This window comes from Bolinopsis microptera, chromosome 2, assembly GCF_026151205.1.
Source record: "Bolinopsis microptera isolate Bmic1 chromosome 2, MBARI_Bmic_1.0, whole genome shotgun sequence".
In the NCBI taxonomy this organism is placed as follows: Eukaryota; Metazoa; Ctenophora; class Tentaculata; order Lobata; family Bolinopsidae; genus Bolinopsis; species Bolinopsis microptera.
Window position 1 is genome coordinate 17,880,061 of NC_087073.1, and position 20,766 is coordinate 17,900,826.

General features: G+C 38.2%; 1 protein-coding gene and 1 long non-coding RNA gene across 3 annotated transcripts in view; both read right to left on the reverse strand.

Moving 5' to 3' along the window:
• LOC134826410 (semaphorin-5B-like) overlaps positions 1-8,323 on the reverse strand; it is a 28,821-nt gene extending 20,498 nt beyond the window's left edge. Inside the window, exons 1-7 of one of the 2 annotated variants that reach the window (XM_063838770.1) lie at positions 8,182-8,323; positions 7,846-8,024; positions 3,535-3,685; positions 2,985-3,167; positions 2,227-2,384; positions 825-997; positions 528-642 (exon numbers count right to left, since the gene is read on the reverse strand). In XM_063838770.1, the coding sequence (XP_063694840.1) occupies positions 528-642; positions 825-997; positions 2,227-2,384; positions 2,985-3,167; positions 3,535-3,685; positions 7,846-8,024; positions 8,182-8,314 (1,092 nt within the window). In that variant the 5' untranslated portion in view covers positions 8,315-8,323. The remainder of the gene's footprint in view (positions 1-527; positions 643-824; positions 998-2,226; positions 2,385-2,984; positions 3,168-3,534; positions 3,686-7,845; positions 8,025-8,181) is intronic. The other variant, XM_063838771.1, reaches the window with a different exon arrangement.
• Positions 8,324-16,367: 8,044 nt separating this feature from the next.
• LOC134811305 (uncharacterized) lies at positions 16,368-19,377 on the reverse strand. The gene is made up of 3 exons (XR_010159786.1): positions 19,296-19,377; positions 18,775-18,964; positions 16,368-16,635 (listed from the first exon to the last, which is right to left on the reverse strand). It is a non-coding gene; the product is annotated as an uncharacterized LOC134811305 (long non-coding RNA).
• Positions 19,378-20,766: the final 1,389 nt, after the last annotated feature.

Sequence of the window (20,766 nt, forward strand, 5' to 3'; positions counted from 1 at the left end):
CCTTTACCGGAGCAAAATATTGAACATAGATCTTGAAAACTTCTTGAGTTTTAAGGGAAACATTATGGGTAAGGCGCAAGTCAGACATTACGATATTTCTATTGTATGTGACCCGTAATGTAACTCTTCCTACTCTACCATCTGTTAAATAAACAAAGAGTTTTAGCAGAGTTATTACTGACCAGTTGACATTTTGATAAAGCTCCCATTTTATGCGACATTATTTACTAGGGGACATTATTTGATGCGCAGAGGGATGCCACCTACATATAATATGACGTACGGATGACGTACTGGTGTATGCAGTATTATTTGTTATAAAGGTTGTTAGTAGCATAATTTGTGTAAAATGATATTACATTTACTATTCGCTCATGAATTACGGAGGTAGACAAATTGGAGTGTAAATTTGATTTGGTTTTTTACTTTCTTCTTTCGGTTGGAAGAGCCTATTCCAGTTCTTCAGCTCAATACAATGGTTTGAGATAACAATTGATCTTTAGAAGGTTGAAATAACTAAAACTCACGTTAATTTTATCACCAAGAGGTTCGCTGACTTCAAGTCCGGCCTCGTTAAAGGTCAGGTAATCCCCGTCAAAGCTAGCGTCTATACTCTCCAGACTAAACCCACATACCGCATACCTGAAATGTTAAATCAGTCATAAAGTGTGAAACAGATCATGGTTAAATCACACAACATTTAATCTACTTTATCTGAAAACTTTAATCTACCTAAAGAAACTTGACAGTGAAAATAGACCATGACCTCAACGAGATAACATTAAATAACCAGGAAGAGTAAGATTACTATCTTTAAAACTTACCCTCCAATGTCTACATCAAGATACTGAGTAAAGGTTGCGTAAAGTTGTTGTGTAGTAGGGTTGAAGGTTGCAGTGATGATGACGGAGAAGTCCAGGGTTTGTCGTGGAGATACGCTCATCTTACAGGTTATGTGGGTCTTGGTGAAGGATAGGAACAGTCGCTCTATTTCACTCTGTGGAATATAATACGTTATTGAAGTTTTTAAAGTTTGAAAAAGTTTGAAAAAGTTTTCTTTTTCATTTCAGGAAAACAGATTCAAAACCTTTTGAGTTGGGAAATGCCCCAAGATAATAACTAATAAGTAATAAGCTTACTCCAATTTCGTGACACACTTACAGATATGTTGACCAATTGTGTCTGCACAAGGATGACAAAACGCAATAATTCATTCTTAATCGTTATTTAAATGCTCTTAAATTGCTTAGTAATTAGCCAGTCGCGTGCAAAAGTAGCCACATTTCACATGATCTAGCTTGAAGAGCAATCACATGTTACAACAGGGATATTACAGTAACTTATTGATCTGGCTCAGTTAGAACCAAAATGAAGAAGTTTCCTTGATATCAGCTGTAATTCTTTTGTCTTTTAGAGCACAAGAAAAGATACCATCAACCACAACGACCAGATGATATCTAATGCTTCTAATTTGATCTAATATTATAAAGTTACTCGGCACACCCTTTTCTTATTTTCTCACGGCTTCCATTATATCCGTTCGCCTCGAAACGATCTAAATTTACCATTTACGAGATTCACATAAAGCTGTCCATGTTGTCTTATTCACACGCTGTTCCTACTTTCTCAAAGTGCAGCGCACATCGCACCGTGCTTCCACATTATAGAAGACTAAAATAACAAACACTCAGCGGTTTTACATTGCAAACAATGTAAAACCACACTGCTATACTAAAGAAGGTAAGTTCTTCAGAAAAACAATGGGCGGTATTGTTTCTATAGAGAGGGCCGGGGCTGGAATAGTGGACAACGTAATGTTCATATTAATAGAAACTAAGAAGTCCTGTAAATTTTTGTGAAAAGTTTCGCGTGTATGACTATAGTTCTTTATGCCAAGCGGTTTACTTATGTTTCGTAGATGTTGGTAAACTGCAGGGTTGAATGAAAACGGATGCAGTCAAGTATAAATTAGAACTAAAGTTAGTGATGTAAGCAACACTTTGCTTAGCTAGTTAGCTGGCAACACGTGCAAAACAAAAGGCCGCTCCTACAACCGGATAAAACCAGTTTCTTGGGAAAAATTATCTTACCTCAAGAAATTATGAGGAACTTATGATGAGTAAGTTAACAATTCTCAGAATATATCAAGAAGAATACTCCTTTAACTGAATCTAAACCGCTTGAGTTACCAACGACAGTAACCACAGAAGTAACCTTCAAACTAACCTGATCATCCGAGTATCCCGGATCAGATTTACAGACTCGACCAATCGTAGCCCGGAACTTATCATCACTGTGTTCTCTCATTACAAAGTAGACAAAGTCACCATGTTCAAACGAGGAGACGAACTTAGCTTTGTTCAGCCAGAGTTCACTTGTCGTTACTGAGGGAAGACAGATACTGTAATTTAACAATTCTTGATTTTAACCCCAAATAAGGAGTTCCTATTAACTACGATTAATAGGATTAATTATTCTAGTGTCGCTACAAACATCTTTATTGCGACAAGTCAAACGTGTACTATACGTCTGATATTATCTTATATTTATCTAAACTGGTTTCAGCAAACATCTTAAATCGTGTTTAAATTTAAGAAATTACTGTTGCATGTCTCTAAGAATTATTGAGTTGAAGAAAAGTTAGCAGCTCGTTAATTAAGGTGTTAATTAGTTAGATTAATTGTTTTTGCACAGTAAAATAGTCTGCTGAACTGGGTGTGACTGTCCCCCAGAACTAGATGAAATAATATGTTGTAGCTTTACATACCCCAACTAAATAGGACTTTAAGGTTTTTATAAGATTTAAGGTTCTTATGCGATACATAGTTAAATGCTTTAATAAATGATTTACACTACTGAATATTGCTGATTTAACCATATATGCAGTGAAGATGCGTTTATGGTGCATTTACCAAAATAGATTGACCAATAACCACTGGTTTAGTGATTGGTTTAATGACTGGTTTAGTAGTTAAGACTGTTACCTGCTCTATCAGCACTAAGCTGGAGGAACTGGCTAACATCGAATCTAGTGATAGCAGATGTTTCTGAGTCCTCGTTAACTCCCACAAATATACTCCTGTCACTCTGGAGGTAGGTGCTGCTCCAATAGGGGGACTGGGAGCAGATCCGGGGTAGATCTGTTATCTTCTCTAACATTACTAAACCTGAAGGAGAGAGAGGGTGTTGAACAGGGGGCTGGGGGAGTGTGGTGACTTGGTTAGAAGGTTATACTAAATACTGGTCCTACAGAGGTCTACACGGAATCATTTGAGAGTAAATAAACAACAAAATAGTAGCAGATAGCTGATAATTGAGGGTACAGAGCTCTGATTTACCAATAAAGGAACAGGGAACACTGGGTATAAATAATAATAAATCTCCTGTCTAGAATATCAGAGGTCCATGCAGTGAGGTGTAACATGCTGTTACAAACACTAAACCTACCGTCCCTCTCAGACCCTGGCTGTTACAGCGTAACAGTGTTACCCTGGCTGTTACCCTGGCTGTTACAGTGGACAGTCCCTCACTTACCAGGTTTCATGACAATAGCCTCTGGGTTACCATAGTTGGTACCACACGCCACCAGATTAGTCCCCTCCAGATCCAGGATCCTGGTGATGAAGTTTCCACACTCCCACTGTGTTTCACAGTTCATGCTGCTAGCTTCACCCATCCACGGTAACTGGGGAGGCGGTGGTTTAGTAAAAGTTGGTGTTATTAATATTATTTTATTACGTAATATTAAGTAAATAGGTCCTGGGGAGGTGTATTACTGCTCTGTCTGTTTTTTTTTCGACAAAGTGCTAGGTTTAGTGGATATTACTGTTTAGAGTCTGTCTTGAGAGAGACCTTTCTCAACAAATAGCGCTTCTAACATTGGGATTTTTACAGCTTATAACAGGTTTATATAAGTTGTCATTATTATTGACAGCTAGTGATTATATAGCAATAGCCAACGTGTAGGAGGTTATGATATAGAGGGTTGGCGTGGTAGTCTAAACCAGAGAGACGGGAAGGTAAGATAATAATTGTACAAAAACCGGTTTATCTAAATTTCCATACTCGACGGACAGCAAAATTGTGACTTCTTCTTTATAGAAATTCTACGGAAAACGGGGAAACAGTCTTCTTTATGTTCGACAGGCTGCTAATAGATATGGTAGCCACCCTACCATTGGTGCATACTGAAGTTAGCTAGATGGCATTGTAACTCAGCTAGATTATATAAGTTATTGACAGAGTTGATAACTCAAAATGTTAGATGTTCGGTGTAGCTCAAGTTTGTATCTGTTAGTTATGAGAGGTAGTTATAATATCCTCTCACTTAGTAAAGCACATACTGCATGACAGACATGCTATATTTTGTGAGTTTAACCAAACACGAACTATGGACCATGGTATTATTGGTGTTGTCTCCAGAAAGAGAGAGAGAGAGAGAGAGAGAGAGAGAGAGAGAGAGAGAGAGAGAGAGAGAGAGAGAGAGAGAGAGAGAGAGAGAGAGAGAGAGAGAGAGAGAGAGAGAGAGAGAGAGAGAGAGATTTCTCTCTTGAAAGAGAGAGGAAGTAATAGTCGGGAATATATTACAACAGTTTAACGAGACCATTAGTGCTCCCTAAATAGCACAGCCTTCATTTTAACAGCCTCGCCAGAACTTTGCAATAAACAGCCTGACTACACAATTTAACAACTTCGTTCCAACTATCTAACAAGCTCCATGTTAACTTGCTGTTTCTTCACGAGAGACAAGTGAGGGCAGAGCTCGTCAATCTATTCTAGCTGAGGTGGTAACCATGGAAACACTAAATGCTGGCACCCGACCGCTCATTGTATTTCATGTATTAAGAGACAGAATCACATTATACCCCCCTACTCATCGCATTATTCTCCAGCTCTCCTGACTCAGCAAATGAACACTTTAATTAATGTGAATTTAAGTGATTTATTCATTCGTCCAGTTTCTAATATGATTTTCCTCGTCCCCAAGTAATGGTAATATCAGTCGATCCCTAATGACTCGATTTAGATGAAACCCAGAAGTGTCGTTTGCTGGAGAACTGAAACCCAAGATAAGGATTAGGAGTTAGCATACTCCAACAATTAAATCTTTCCTTCAAGTCTGACCAAATGAAGCTCAAATTTGATGATTAGATAAATCAAAGAGTTTCTCAAAAGTTAGAGCTCTCTGTAGTTCTGACTTATCAAGCCCGTTAATTGTTAAACTCCGTGCATGTAAGTCTGAAGGAGTATCTTAACCTTAGATTTTACTAATCTGTCATTAACAGGGCGTTCCTGTGATACTCTAACCTTATCTCGCCAATTGAGTTAGTAAAAAGTAGGAACTTTTGACGGTAGTGTGATGTAATACCTAGCCCATATAACCCATTCATCACGTTTTTATTGTGTTGCAGAGTAGTATGAACATTGGAAACTTAACACTTGTACTCCTTATCTTAACCTACACAGAGCCAGCAGAAACAGAGCTAATCTTGGTGTACATTTGTAGTGGGCTGTTTTATCAGTAATGAGGTGAAATAGAGTGTTATGAGGGGTGTTCTTTACTTTAATTAGAGGTGTGACCGTGTGTAGTTTGAGTGTTATTAGAGATGAGATAGTGATTGTCTCATCGTGATTAGATTTAGATCTGTAGATTTTGCTTATTGCATGTGGGGTATAAGTCTATAACTTAGTAGTTAACAAGTAATCAAACAGTGAATACTGCACAGTAACAATGAGTACAACCTCACAGGACCCTACAATACAATCACATGGGAACCTGGAATAGTAACTAACACTCACACACTCTCACATGTACACGTGTACAAATGTACAAACAAACCGCCGCCCCCTGGCCACTGTCCAACATCTGCAGAGAGAAAAGGGCCGCAGACCATTATCAAAGAACCATCTGGATGTGTGATGAGGAGGGACATTGTTCTTATTCCCGCTCAACAACCCTCTTTACACACACACACACTTGGAGCACCAATCACCGTTCTGGAGGCCAACATGGAGCGCCAAAAACTTGTCTCTTAGTTAACCACAGCCGCTGACCCGCCAGTATATAAACCAGTGTGTTGAATAGTGTGTGTGTGTGTGTGTGTGTAACCAATGACAATGCGTTTTATGAGAGTTTTACGAGAGTTGCAACCGTCCCGAACAGCGTGTAAAGGGCCTCAACTTTTCATCATGAGTCATTGTACTGTACATATTTGTGTATATATATACAATACTCTATTGTGAAGAGGTACACTAAATAGTACAGGGGCACATGACAGTAGTGAACTGTGTGTAAGAATGGTTAAATAATTAAGGTACACGTATGATGACAGTGGTATGCGTTACCTTGACACTCTACACGCTGGGTTATATAAACATGCATGTAACTGTTCGTGATATTACCGATGGTACCTGGTATTGGTTTAACAAGGGTTGGTAAATATCTCTCTGCAGTTTAACATGGTCAATGTCTGGGTTTATTAGAGGGACTAAAGTCAGTGCCTAACTGCTTTCTGAGAGGTACACTAACAAGCTCCCCCCTATTAAACTGGTCCTAACATAACGTATTATTTGTCTTAATAAGCTGTAACATTTCACTGCATTGGTCCCCTAACATACTGTAACATTTACTGCACATGCTTACTGTGCACTGCCTCTCTCCACTTATCAGTAGCCCACATGTTTCCAATACATTCTATGTAGATGTCTAGAATCTAGATGTACAATGTTCGGAATGTGGAGGACTCTCTGCAGAAATAGTTGCAGGCTAATTAGCCTTGCCTATAATAATGGTGGAGAGTAGCGAGGTACCCTGTGGGGCTGTAACATGTGTGGGGCGGCGATGTGTTTATATTCATGAGACAGCTGAGTGGTAATCCAGGGGGCTGCTCTGTGAACTTACACAACATGTACTGTTCAAGTAGTGGCTCCTGTCTTTTCCTGCATGGTATGCGAATACTGTAACATAAAGTAATAGTCGTGCGAGTTACCATTGTGAGTTTTGATGCTAGACGATCTAAAGTAAACAGTGTACTGTACAGAAGATCTAAAAATCTTGCATGTTTTCTGTTGCAAACATTCTTGCTTACGAAATAAGCGTGTCGTTAAATAACATCTTCTTAACTGGCTCATTAAAAACTGTTAAAACTCATTACTCGTAAGCAAGATACGACAGATTAGACCGTTTATGACCAATCAAGTCCTTGATAAGCATTGAAGTAATGCTAATCAGTTTCTTGTTTAGTGAATGGGTGACCTAAAGACAACTTGTCAGATAAGGAATTTCTTCCAACATATTATAATATGATATCATCGCCCATCGGTTGATCAATTGAAACTTGCAAGTCAATAAGTAGGTCTACACATTTTACAGGAGAATTCTCAACTAGTATAGTATCGATCATTAATGGCTCTTTTTATAACACCTTCGATCCCTATTCCCAGAAACAACCGATGATATCACATTAAATGGGTTACATCATGGAAATAAGAAGAGGGACCAGGTACTAAAAACAACTAATTATCAGCTTCTTATCCTATTCACCAAAACAGATTTCAGACTGTTTATCAGCTCCAACTTTACAACCAAACCGATCATTCAAGTTGGTTGAGTGTGACCAGTGTGTACTATATTTGTGGCATGATGTAATATATCATGATGCATACTCCAACTGTAAGAGTTAGGAACATTAAAATGAGTTCTAGTATGATGTAATTCTGGGAATTGCACCGTAAGGGACTGAGGTCCCATATGGTTGACGGAAGAATAGAAGTTACATGATTGATGAAATAATAAAATATATAATAAGCGTGCCTGACTCACAATGTAGATAATTTGTAACTTACAGTGCTAGTTGTTTCACATTTGTCCATGTCCACAGAAAGCAACAAAGATTTAGCTCCTATGTACATTCTGCTGCCCTCTTCAGTAAGTAGAACACTGCTGACATTTTTCAAACAGTCAACGCAGTTCTGTTGCAAAGAAACCACTTCTTCCGTAACAGTACACACACTTTCACCTAATTCTGAGGAATAGACAAAATTTAAACAATTAAATTTACTTATACAATGACTTATATAATCTAACAGAAAACTTAAAAGAAAACTTTAAGTAACTATCAAAGAAACTTTAATTGATAGACAAGTCTAGTTCTAGAGCTTATAAAGAAGTAAAGAATCTACCTGGTAGGGAGTATCTACTGAGAAATTGTCTTCCAAACTTTGGCACATTATGGGTGTTTTCACTTCTGCTAGATCTTGCTCTTATACAGATTCCTTGCAGAACAATCAGGAACAGCAATTTCCTAATCCTCATTCTAGAAAATATTTTAGTTACTACAGACAACAAGTTTATGCATGACTTTGCAATTCACATATTCAAAGCATAAGAGTGTGATTATAACAGTTCTAACAGAATGAATATGAACAGAAAGCAAACTTATTTAATCTGTCAATTGTTTCCAAATATAAGCAGATCCAAGCAAACACAATTCAATTGGGTTGGGGTTTTTGCTGTTTTCAGTTAAATTTGGTTCAGCAAAACATTTCAGAAAACCTCAGCAATAACTTTTAGCAAGTGTTTAAAAGCGAGAATATCTCCAATCTCCGTCTAATACTGTATAATGCTTTAGTCGTATCGGTTCTTATGTACAACTCATCCGATCCTGTTGGGCCGTCCCCAAAATATTCCTTGAAAAACTAGATGTTGTTCACCGCAGACATCTTCGCACTATTTTGAATATAAAGTACCCAGGAGTCATCTCCAACAAAAACTTGTATAAACGCTGCAATGCTGAACCATTGTCAGAAAAAGTGGCCCGTAGTCGATGGAGAATGTTAGGACATGTTTTGCGGGGTCCTATTGACGGACCAGCGTTTTCTTCCCTCATTTTTGCCATCAATACACTGGACTTACCAGGGAGAAGAGGAAGACCCCAAAGCAATCTTTTCTCGCTGATTGTGCATGATTTATGTAAAAGAAATCTTTATTTGAATAATATCTTTGACCTGCATTATCTCCGTAATTTGAGTTATGACAAGAGATATTGACGGAAATTGCAATGAAGTTTTTAATTTTTAGTTTTTGTTTTAGGGAAAGATTAGACTCGGGCGTTGTTTTTTAACTATCCCTTGTTTAGAACTTTGATTTAATAATATCTCCAATATTCCACCATACTGTGGAAAGGCTGGGTTTCACTAGCAACTAAAAAACAATACTTCACATTGGAAACACCACTTACACAATCCAAATATTATGTCAGCTCAGTCCATATATAATAATATTACTTCAGTCCAATGGTGAGCACTTATCATCAATTAACAAAGTTGATGATCATTCTCTGTCTAATGCTGTAGCCCATCAATTGGCAAAAACATTAATTTCCCAGCATGGTTGGACTCAGATAGTTTCCTAGAAAGGCCAGACTTTAGAGGTATTTTCCTAGAAAAGTCAAGCAGAGAACAATGAAAATGACTTAAATGAAATTTCTAGGACAGTGATATTACACGATCGTTGAAGCTGTGCATTTTCGATAATTTTTAGATGCAAGACAAGGGAAAGGAACCGTTGTTATATTAAGATTTGGACAGGTTGACTTCACTAAAGTTCCAGGAAAAGGTTAACAACATTTTGTAAATCAAATAACTTTTAAAAAAGGTCAATAGACTACTTAAGGAATGGCTTCCTCCCTTTTTTGCTCACGATGACCTTTTAAACTAAATGGATGATTTTCACAGATAGGTGGATAATGTGTAAATAAGGGATCAAAAGCAATGCGTACTGAGCCTCTAGAAAACTCATGTTCTCTTATGAAAGATTTTGACAAGAAAACAAAACAAAACAATCATGACAATGGTGGAAAACAATGAAGCCAAGAAGGGTGATGTTAAGACTAAAATCAGCCCCCAGAGGAGATGAACCTTTCAGATAATATAATCTGAGGATGGGCTCCAGCACAAAGTCATACAGTAGCACACTGGGCAATAGCACATTGTGGGACTTCAGGACATGTCTCCAAATGGAATCGAGTTACTAGTCTCACACTAGTTTTCGCACGTTAGCTGAAATTTGACCCGTCGGTCTTAAGCACATAGAAAAGGTACTAATGAGAATGTGATGTTATCAAGAATACTATCAAGTTGACAAAGAACCGGTATCATGAAAACATGTCAATCTAGTGTAACCACCAGATCGTCGTATTTTTCCAAAAAGCTGATTGAACCATATAATATACTAAGAAAAGACAATTTTTTGATAAAAATTAAACACCTGTCGTAGCAGACTGTTCGCTTTATTCCTCAACTAGGGGGAAAATGTTTTCTCTAAATATAACTAACCTAACGGGTATTTGAGCTCTCAGATAAAACTTTAGAACCAACCAACTAAATTTTTGTAACTGAGCAGTGATCTACGCAATCCTTTTTATGAACAAAAATAAAAAGCCTATTAGAAAATGTTTAAACTGTTATCATAATACAAACTGTATTTTGATTGACGATGTCAACCCTTCCAGATCGTTGCTCTGCGAAGCATCGCAACGATCTTGTCCCTTCGATGCGAATCAAGAATGATTCGCGCGTAGTTTGCGCGGCGCGTCGAAGCGGCGAAGTCCTCCAAACTGTATTTAACGTGAATATCAAAAAGAAAAAATTCTATACAACTGACTGAATAAAAATTAAAATATTGCTAACAACTGTTGACGGATGATTCTCGTCTAAATTTCTTCGAAGTAGCGCGCGCCGCTTTCTTCTCGAAATATAATTAGCCCAAGGCATGATATTTATTGCTCCAGATTTACGATTGTACTCTGCCAATTGCATTTCTTTATTTAATTTATTTTATATGTACATACTGATTGAAACTTGTTCACAGTTAAGTTCCTATATATAACAACATACAATTTAACTGAGTGCAAACAAGCGATATTGCGGTTTAAATCAATATAGCTTGTAATACGTTGTAGACCTGTCGCGCACGAGTGCGTGGCTCATGTATTGTAGCCACGATACTTACAGTATTTTATATAAGTGAACCGACAAAGGGGGTCACGATCGAACGTGATACAAAATATAGATACTGGTTCATTATCATTTATTCAATAAGTATTATGGGACGTCCGCGTCATTTAATTGCTTTGAATTGCGTAATTACCTTTTAAATTAACTATGTGATCAGTCTTTCTCAGTTCATACATTTGACATTGTAGCGGCGAAAGTCAAGTAATGTTACGATATTGCACAGATTGTAATTGTGTATTTGTAGGTTTACACTTTACAACCTACCTAACCAGGACGCGCGCCGAGTTGGACTCGTCGACGAACAGATATTTTACGAGTATCACCCGTTAATTGTGTATTCACCTAACCATGTGCTTTCGCACCACTGTGGGCGCGCTTGTTGATGCATTTGATGAACGGCGCTGCCCAGACTATACTCAACTGCCACCATTACATTTGTAAAGTGTTTTTTATTTCTTTTTGCAGTGTGTGTAATTAACGGGTGATACTCGTAAAATATCTGTTCCATATATTGGACCGTCGACGAGTCCAACTCGGCGCGTTCACATAGCCATGTGTATACGCGTACTGCGTGACGCGCTTGTTTCACAAGGCGGTCGCGCGCTACTGCAAGCGAGAGGGCTCTGGTTAGAGCAACTCGGCGCGCGTCCTGGTAGGTTGTAAACTTATAATGTGTGTAACATGTAAGCATTAAAACTTTCTTGTTGACAATTTAAAAAATTAATATTATCACATGCATTTCAAATTTATGTTTTACATTTCACATAGCCATGTGCCTACGCGTACTGCGTGACGCGCTTGTTTCACAAGTAGGATAGGCACATACAGATCAGCACACATAAGATGGTACGTGTGCGCGCGCGCAGTGCTGACAATTGCGTCGTATTTAACCCCGGGTGCACGTACATAGTGTGCGATTATTTATACTTATCGAAGGCTATAAATGCCTCTTGTTTATTTTAATTTGGTATTGTTCACTTTTAGACGATAAAATACAGGAATTGCGGTATAATAATACGAATAATTAAGATTGTACGATCAAAATACATCACGAAACAGTATTAACTACCTCGTAACCTGGGGACCCCAGGCTATTATGTTCATAAACATTAAAGATTTGGCGGAATGACAGGCTGAGCGCGGCCCAGTAACTACCTCGCTAGGGTGGATGGTTTTTTAATCGTATTTATGGAATTGTTACCGTTGTAAAACTTACATTATGACAGTTCAGATGGCGAAAGTTTTATCGAAAATGGACCTGTCATTGTTCTGGAAATAACAATAATAAACAATAATATCTATGACCAATTTAACCATATTAAGAAATGTGGTCGGTGATCCAGTATTGAGCATATGTGCAACTGTGTGAGTTCAGTATTCTAATTGCCCCCTTCAAGCAGCTAAGGTGCGTCTTACTAGCAGTCATGTGACCGAGATCACGTGATAACACCTTTAACTAACTTATTGCCCTGAGGATCAATTGGTACAATGTGTATTGAGGTAAATTGGTCGGGGTATGTTTTATTATATAATATCAGTATTTACACTGAAACATTCAATAGCTTTCCTTAGCTGTTGGAACAGTGAAAGACCAAAATATTAGATGTTAACCCTGAGCAAATTGTAGCTTGTAGTTGTACATTTAATATAATCAATAATACTACATACTACCTTGTCGGACTTTATTTAAACGGACTTTAGTTCATAGTTGGATGCTAGAAGCCCAAGTTTACAATTTACCGCAGAAATTTATCTCGTACCGTTTTAAAACCAGATCTCGGAGAAAGGTTCACCTTAGAGTATTTTAAACCTAATTCTCGGGCAGACGTTTTACAATCTCCGAACAGTGTGACTATATTAGGTACAATCTCCGTACAGTTTGACTATATTGTGTACAATATATCCGAACAGTGTTCTGTGCAGTGTACCGTGTTATTGTAGAGTATTCTGTGCAGTGTACCGTGTTACTATAGAGTATTCTGTGCAGTGTACCGTGTTACTATAGACTATAGAGTATTCTGTGCAGTGTACCGTGTTACTATAGAGTATTCTGTGCAGTGTACCGTGTTACTGTAGAGTATTCTGTGCAGTGTACCGTGTTACTATAGAGTATTCTGTGCAGTGTACCGTGTTATCATAGAGTATTCTGTGCAGTGTACCGTGTTACTATAGAGTATTCTGTGCAGTGTACCGTGTTATTGTAGAGTATTCTGTGCAGTGTACCGTGTTACTATAGAGTATTCTGTGCAGTGTACCGTGTTATCATAGAATATTCTGTGCAGTGTACCGTGTTACTATAGAGTATTCTGTGCAGTGTACCGTGTTACTATAGAGTATTCTGTGCAGTGTACCGTGTTACTATAGAGTATTCTGTGCAGTGTACCGTGTTACTATAGAGTATTCTGTGCAGTGTACCGTGTTATTGTAGAATATTCTGTGCAGTGTACCGTGTTACTATACAATATTCTGTGCAGTGTACCGTGTTACTATAGAGTATTCTGTGCAGTGTACCGTGTTACTGTAGAGTATTCTGTGCAGTGTACCGTGTTACAATAGAGTATTCTGTGCAGTGTACCGTGTTACTATAGAATATTCTGTGCAATGTACCGTGTTACTATAGAGTATTCTGTGCAGTGTACCGTGTTACTATAGAGTATTCTGTGCAGTGTACCGTGTTACTGTAGAGTATTCTGTGCAGTGTACCGTGTTTCTATAGAGTATTCTGTGCAATGTACCGTGTTACTGTAGAGTATTCTGTGCAGTGTACCGTCATACCGTGTTACTACAGAGTATTCTGTGCAGTGTACCGTGTTACTATAGAGTATTCTGTGCAGTGTACCGTGTTACTATAGAGTATTCTGTGCAATGTACCGTGTTACTATAGAGTATTTTGTGCAGTGTACCGTGTTACTATAGAGTATTCTGTGCAATGTACCGTGTTACTATAGAGTATTCTGTGCAATGTACCGTGTTACTATAGAGTATTCTGTGCAGTGTACCGTGTTACTGTAGAGTATTCTGTGCAGTGTACCGTGTTACTATAGAGTATTCTGTGCAGTGTACCGTGTTACTATAGAGTATTTTGTGCAGTGTACCGTGTTACTATAGAGTATTCTGTGCAGTGTACCGTGTTACTATAGAGTATTCTGTGCAGTGTACCGTGTTACTATAGAGTATTCTGTGCAGTGTACCGTGTTACTATAGAGTATTCTGTGCAGTGTACCGTGTTACTATAGAGTATTCTGTGCAATGTACCGTGTTACTATAGAGTATTCTGTGCAATGTACCGTGTTACTATAGAGTATTCTGTGCAGTGTACCGTGTTACTATAGAGTATTCTGTGCAGTGTACCGTGTTACTATAGAGTATTCTGTGCAGTGTACCGTGTTACTATAGAGTATTCTGTGCAGTGTACCGTGTTACTATAGAGTATTCTGTGCAGTGTACCGTGTTACTATAGAGTATTCTGTGCAGTGTACCGTGTTACTTTAGAGTATTCTGTGCAGTGTACCGTGTTACTATAGAGTATTCTGTGCAATGTACCGTGTTACTATAGAGTATTCTGTGCAGTGTACCGTGTTACTATAGAGTATTCTGTGCAGTGTACCGTGTTACTATAGACTATAGAGTATTCTGTGCAATGTACCGTGTTACTATAGAGTATTCTGTGCAGTGTACCGTGTTACTATAGAGTATTCTGTGCAGTGTACCGTGTTACTATAGAGTATTCTGTGCAGTGTACCGTGTTACTATAGAGTATTCTGGGCAATGTACCGTGTTACTGTAGAGTATTCTGTGCAGTGTACCGTGTTACTATAGAGTATTCTGTGCAGTGTACCGTGTTACTATAGAGTATTCTGTGCAGTGTACCGTGTTACTATAGAGTATTCTGTGCAATGTACCGTGTTACTATAGAGTATTCTGTGCAGTGTACCGTGTTACTATAGAGTATTCTGTGCAGTGTACCGTGTTACTATAGAGTATTCTGTGCAGTGTACCGTGTTTCTATAGAGTATTCTGTGCAGTGTACCGTGTTACTATAGAGTATTCTGTGCAGTGTACCGTGTTACTATAGAGTATTCTGTGCAGTGTACCGTGTTACTATAGAGTATTCTGTGCAGTGTACCGTGTTACTATAGAGTATTCTGTGCAGTGTACCGTGTTACTGTAGAGTATTCTGTGCAGTGTACCGTGTTACTATAGAGTATTCTGTGCAGTGTACCGTGTTACTATAGAGTATTCTGTGCAGTGTACCGTGTTACTATAGAGTATTCTGTGCAGTGTACCGTGTTACTATAGAGTATTCTGTGCAATGTACCGTGTTACTGTAGAGTATTCTGTGCAGTGTACCGTGTTACTATAGAATATTCTGTGCAGTGTACCGTGTTACTATAGAGTATTCTGTGCAATGTACCGTGTTACTATAGAGTATTCTGTGCAGTGTACCGTGTTACTATAGAGTATTCTGTGCAGTGTACCGTGTTACTATAGAGTATTCTGTGCAGTGTACCGTGTTACAATAGAGTATTCTGTGCAGTGTACCGTGTTTCTATAGAGTATTCTGTGCAGTGTACCGTGCTACTATAGAGTATTCTGTGCAGTGTACCGTGTTACTATAGAGTATTCTGTGCAGTGTACCGTGTTACTATAGAGTATTCTGTGCAGTGTAAACTGTAAACTTGGGCTTATAGCATCCAACTATGAACTAAAGTCCGTTTAAATAAAGTCCGACAAGGTAGTATGTAGTATTATTGATTATATTAAATGTACAACTACAAGCTACAATTTGCTCAGGGTTAACATCTAATATTTTGGTCTTTCACTGTTCCAACAGCTAAGGAAAGCTATTGAATGTTTCAGTGTAAATACTGATATTATATAATAAAACATACCCCGACCAATTTACCTCAATACACATTGTACCAATTGATCCTCAGGGCAATAAGTTAGTTAAAGGTGTTATCACGTGATCTCGGTCACATGACTGCTAGTAAGACGCACCTTAGCTGCTTGAAGGGGGCAATTAGAATACTGAACTCACACAGTTGCACATATGCTCAATACTGGATCACCGACCACATTTCTTAATATGGTTAAATTGGTCATAGATATTATTGTTTATTATTGTTATTTCCAGAACAATGACAGGTCCATTTTCGATAAAACTTTCGCCATCTGAACTGTCATAATGTAAGTTTTACAACGGTAACAATTCCATAAATACGATTAAAAAACCATCCACCCTACTACCTCGCTACTTATCAACTTATACTATGTACTATGCGACAAAGATACACAATGCAATATTTATATATTTAAAGAATAAACGAAACACAGTATTCGGTATTTACTAGTACTACCCCGCTACTAGTAGTAGTACTACAACTTAATGCGACAAAGGTCAAAGATATTGTATAAAATATAACTAAATAAACAATACGGTGCCCATGCCTGAGCTTTATAAAACTGGAAACACTTCTCAGATTAATTATTTTGCTTCTCAAAAACAATTACAAACTAACAATTTTCGACGTTAAACAGCTACATTAAACATTAACATTACACTTCACAATCCGAAAGAAAGGGGCTCGTCGCTGCAGGCCTGACTTTGACTTGATCCTGAAAAAGTACATGTCATTTAGGTACCGCGACAATTGTGAATTGACCCCCCGACAATTGACCCCCATGTAACTACACTGGGTCAATTGATCGGGTTAGGGTCAGGGTCAAGGTCAGAGTCAGTGGTCAGTGGTCAGGGTTAGGGTTAGGGTTAGGGTCCTGGGTCAGGGTCAGGGTCAGGGTCAGGGTCAGGGTCAGGGTCAGGGTCAGGGTCAGGGTCGGGGTCAGGGTCAGGGTCAGGGTCAGGGTTAATTGTATTAAATTATATTGTCGGGGGTTAATTGTCGGGGGGTAAATTGTCGCCCACCCGTCATTTAATGTAATTACATAATACAATATAATACATAATACAATGTAAATGTTGCTGTTACAAAATGTATAGCTAACATAAGCGAGCGTTCATGTATGACGTCAGCAGCCGAGGGAAAATGGTATTTGGAAATGCTGACGGTTGCTGACAGGAGGGGGAAGTATGAGCCTTGTTAACGTCAACAAAAATACGTGAATTCAAATCAATTTTATTAGCAATAAAACGTCACTAATTTCCTTAAAATTAGTACTCGAACTGAACTCTGGTGACCAACTGCTTAAATCAGTCACACACTAATTTTCCCTGCCTCATGCCTACTACTGGAAACTGTATCTCCAGACAAGTGTCAGACGTTACTATGCATTGGTTGCTCTTCAAAAAGGTTAGCAAAAAGATAAAGAGTGCGACCCTGATAAACTTTTGGGAGAGATTCATCGACGACATATTTGGAGTGTGGATGGGGACAGCGGGACAATTTACAATGTTTGTCGAATTGTTGAACAAACTGGCTAAATCAAACTGGCAGAACCATATAGAATCAAGGTTAACTTTTTAGACCTTACCTTGAGCTTGGACTCAGAAAATCAGATCTGGTACAAGCTATTTAGAAAGGAAACAGATGCTAGGAACTACTTGAGATCAGATACATATGTAGTTTCCAACCCCACCATGTGTAGAGGACCTGGGCGAACTAAAGGAGGATCTTGCCAGATGCGGACACAACAACAACGGTGACAAACTAGAAGAAATCGAGCCGAAAGCAATACAGAGGTCTATTGAGAACCCAGGAAATCCAACCAGAGACACTGAGGATAAGACACAACAGAGCCTCGTATTTTCCGTACAACACTCTTGATAACATTAGTCTTACAAAGTTGGTTAAGAACTTAATCTGGTCATTAAGCTACTAGGTTAATGTTATGTGGGGATGTACGGATAGTATTTGCCACTAGGAAACACCCTTCAATCGGTAATACACTAGAAAAGAATCGACAACTGGAAACCCTTGATGTAGGACAATTACAGAGGTGTAATGGACCTAGCTGCAAAATTTGCCCCGTCCTCTTTGACAAGGACTCAAAAGATCATGGTCAACAACATAGAACTGGTGCTAGACGGAACTCTAAAATGCAAGGACAAGCATGTTATCTACCTTATTGGTCATAATTATCACGGAAATTACTTTCACACTGAAGACCTCAGCGTGAATAATTATGTCCGTGAAAATAATGTCTGTGGTATTAAGGTCCGTGAATAATAAAGTCCGATAATTATTTCCATTAATTTTATGTATGGTGTAAAACAGTGTAGAGAAGTGTACGATCGAAGAATATTTCCAGATTTAAACATGTAACAATTGTTGTTTAAATGCTACCTGAAGCTGTTCAAATGAAATTGAACTGGGAGAATCGAGAAGATTACAAGTCACAGCTACGTACAACAATCAGGGTCAGGAATGAAAAGGGATACGTAGATAGAGTTCCTTATAATCCCTGACTACGACATGGAGCTGAAGGCAGATCTGGGAGGGTCTGGGCACAATATTATATTGCTATTATATTATCATCTGCACACTTATACTTTAACTTAGCTTAAACTAATTACAACACTACAAATCCATTACATTTATTGAGGATATGAGTATGACGTAGTTATGTCGATACGTTATTCAACTATTTATTTCTATTAGAATCTGTCTTCACTAAGTCTATTTAGAGACAATCAGAAATTTGAATCATTTATCAAGACATTATACTTATACATCACAAAACCTCCGACTTGATTTACAACTTAACTTCACAAACACTAATCATATAATACAAACTTACTCTGTCGGTTATCATACTATAATTCAAGGCAACATTAGCGTCCGTGAATTGATCTCTGCAGGAGCCCTCCCTTACTAAAACTTGTGTCTTCATCTGCCGTATTACTTGGGAATATCGCCGGTCTCAGCTTCAAACATAAAGGTATGATATTTAATAGACGCCGCTCTGCAAACGTCACCTTATCACCTACCTGAAACAGATTTTAAGATAAGCAACTAAATAAAGATTCGTTGAGATTCTGAGTTTCTGCCCTGACGGCTAACCAAATAAAATTTGGTCGGACAGACTCATCTCGCATATTAGGAAAAGCAGCTGAGGTTTAAGATATTTACCTTCTTTCAGATTTCTTTTTTAGACTGAACTAAACTTTAAACGATAACCTCTGAATGATCTGAACAACTAACTTTAAGGACATCGATCCTAAGAAATGGCCGTTTTTAAAAGCTTTAAAAAATTTCAAAGGGTCTACACAATGTCAATAACGCGCGGCCGGCTGGCGCTAGATATTGTAAAAGGCTTACGATTTTTTCCTTTATTCATCAGAAAGTCAATGTGGCAGACATAAAGAGCTAAAACTCTGTCAAAGCTTCTAGATCAATCTTTTGATACTGTTTAGGCGGTAACTACGGAATTTGCAACGATTCAACTCTAACGATACTATTACACAATACACGATACAACGATATGTATTACTAATGTGTAATCACAAATCGCGCGTTATCGCACTTTGGTATGAGAAATCAATAATAGTGTTAATTCTTCGGGATGGTACACTTTATTCAATCTTCTAAAGTTTTAAATTCTAGTGCAATGGTCATGGTTCTCGACAATAAATTAGAAGTCAGTTAAATATTGAATCTTTAATCTAAATATAATTCTAACCAGAGTATAGGAGGTGCTATTTTCAGGTCCGTCTAGATCTCTGATAGGAAAAGTTAGTGGATCACTGGATCCGTCCCTGAAGTGAAACAAATGTTACTATCTTGCAAATGTTAACCATTTTATTTCGATTAGAATCGAATTTAACATACTTAAACTTGATATGATGTAATAATGAGGTACGTGTAAAAATCAAGGGTATCTCTCGAGCCAGTTCAGCTTGTGTAATACAACAAAATAAATAGGGAAAAATAAGGGAGAGTACCTGGTGCCATGCTGTGTCAACAGAAGCGTTGAGGATAAATTCAGTGAGCATTAGTTGGAAAGGATTGTCATCAGTTACTGTGTGAGTTAGTGTTGTGGTGGACGAAAGGATAAGCCGCTGATCAGGGATATAGGCCCCTCCTCACGAACTCTCTGCTGTGTTGGCGCAACGAGTGAGACTTTGGGGTGGTCAAAAGATGTGATGGTCCCGTCAAGTCTTGGCGAAACTCAACATAGGTCAGATAGGTAGAAAACAATGCCATTGGAAAACTCTATCCAATGCAATAGTCACATTATAGTCATTTCTAGAAAAAAAATAAACCTGGTTAATGTTGTTTAATGTGAGAGAATAAGATAAAAGAGTCGACCAATTTTTGTCAGTGTAAATATTGTCAAACAGCGGGCTCCAAAATCGTCTAGGGGGAAAGAGCCCTGAATATCAGCTATCTGCCTTAGTACCTTGGCTCTAAAGTCTAAATTATGCAGCGATGACGACATAAAAAGTCGCTGTATCATGGCAAATCTTGCTTTGTCAGAACTAAAAGAAGGTTTAGGAGCAAAGTAAATATCAGACTTAAGATATGAAAGCACAGAAAGACTGAGTCAAATGTACAATTGTAGCTGCTGTCAGCTATTCTGCATCAAATAAAATATTAAGGGGCCATCTACTTAGGACGTCCAGCAAAAAGGGAGGGGGAGGTGGTTTTGGAATTTCGGACAAATCCGGACAGTGATAGGGAGTGGTTTCTGAAAATCAGGACGTCCGGAAATTTTGGCAGAATTAACGAAAAAGTCGCATTTATTTCAACTCTTTGACACTAATTACTCAGTAAGTTTAGATCCCTGTAT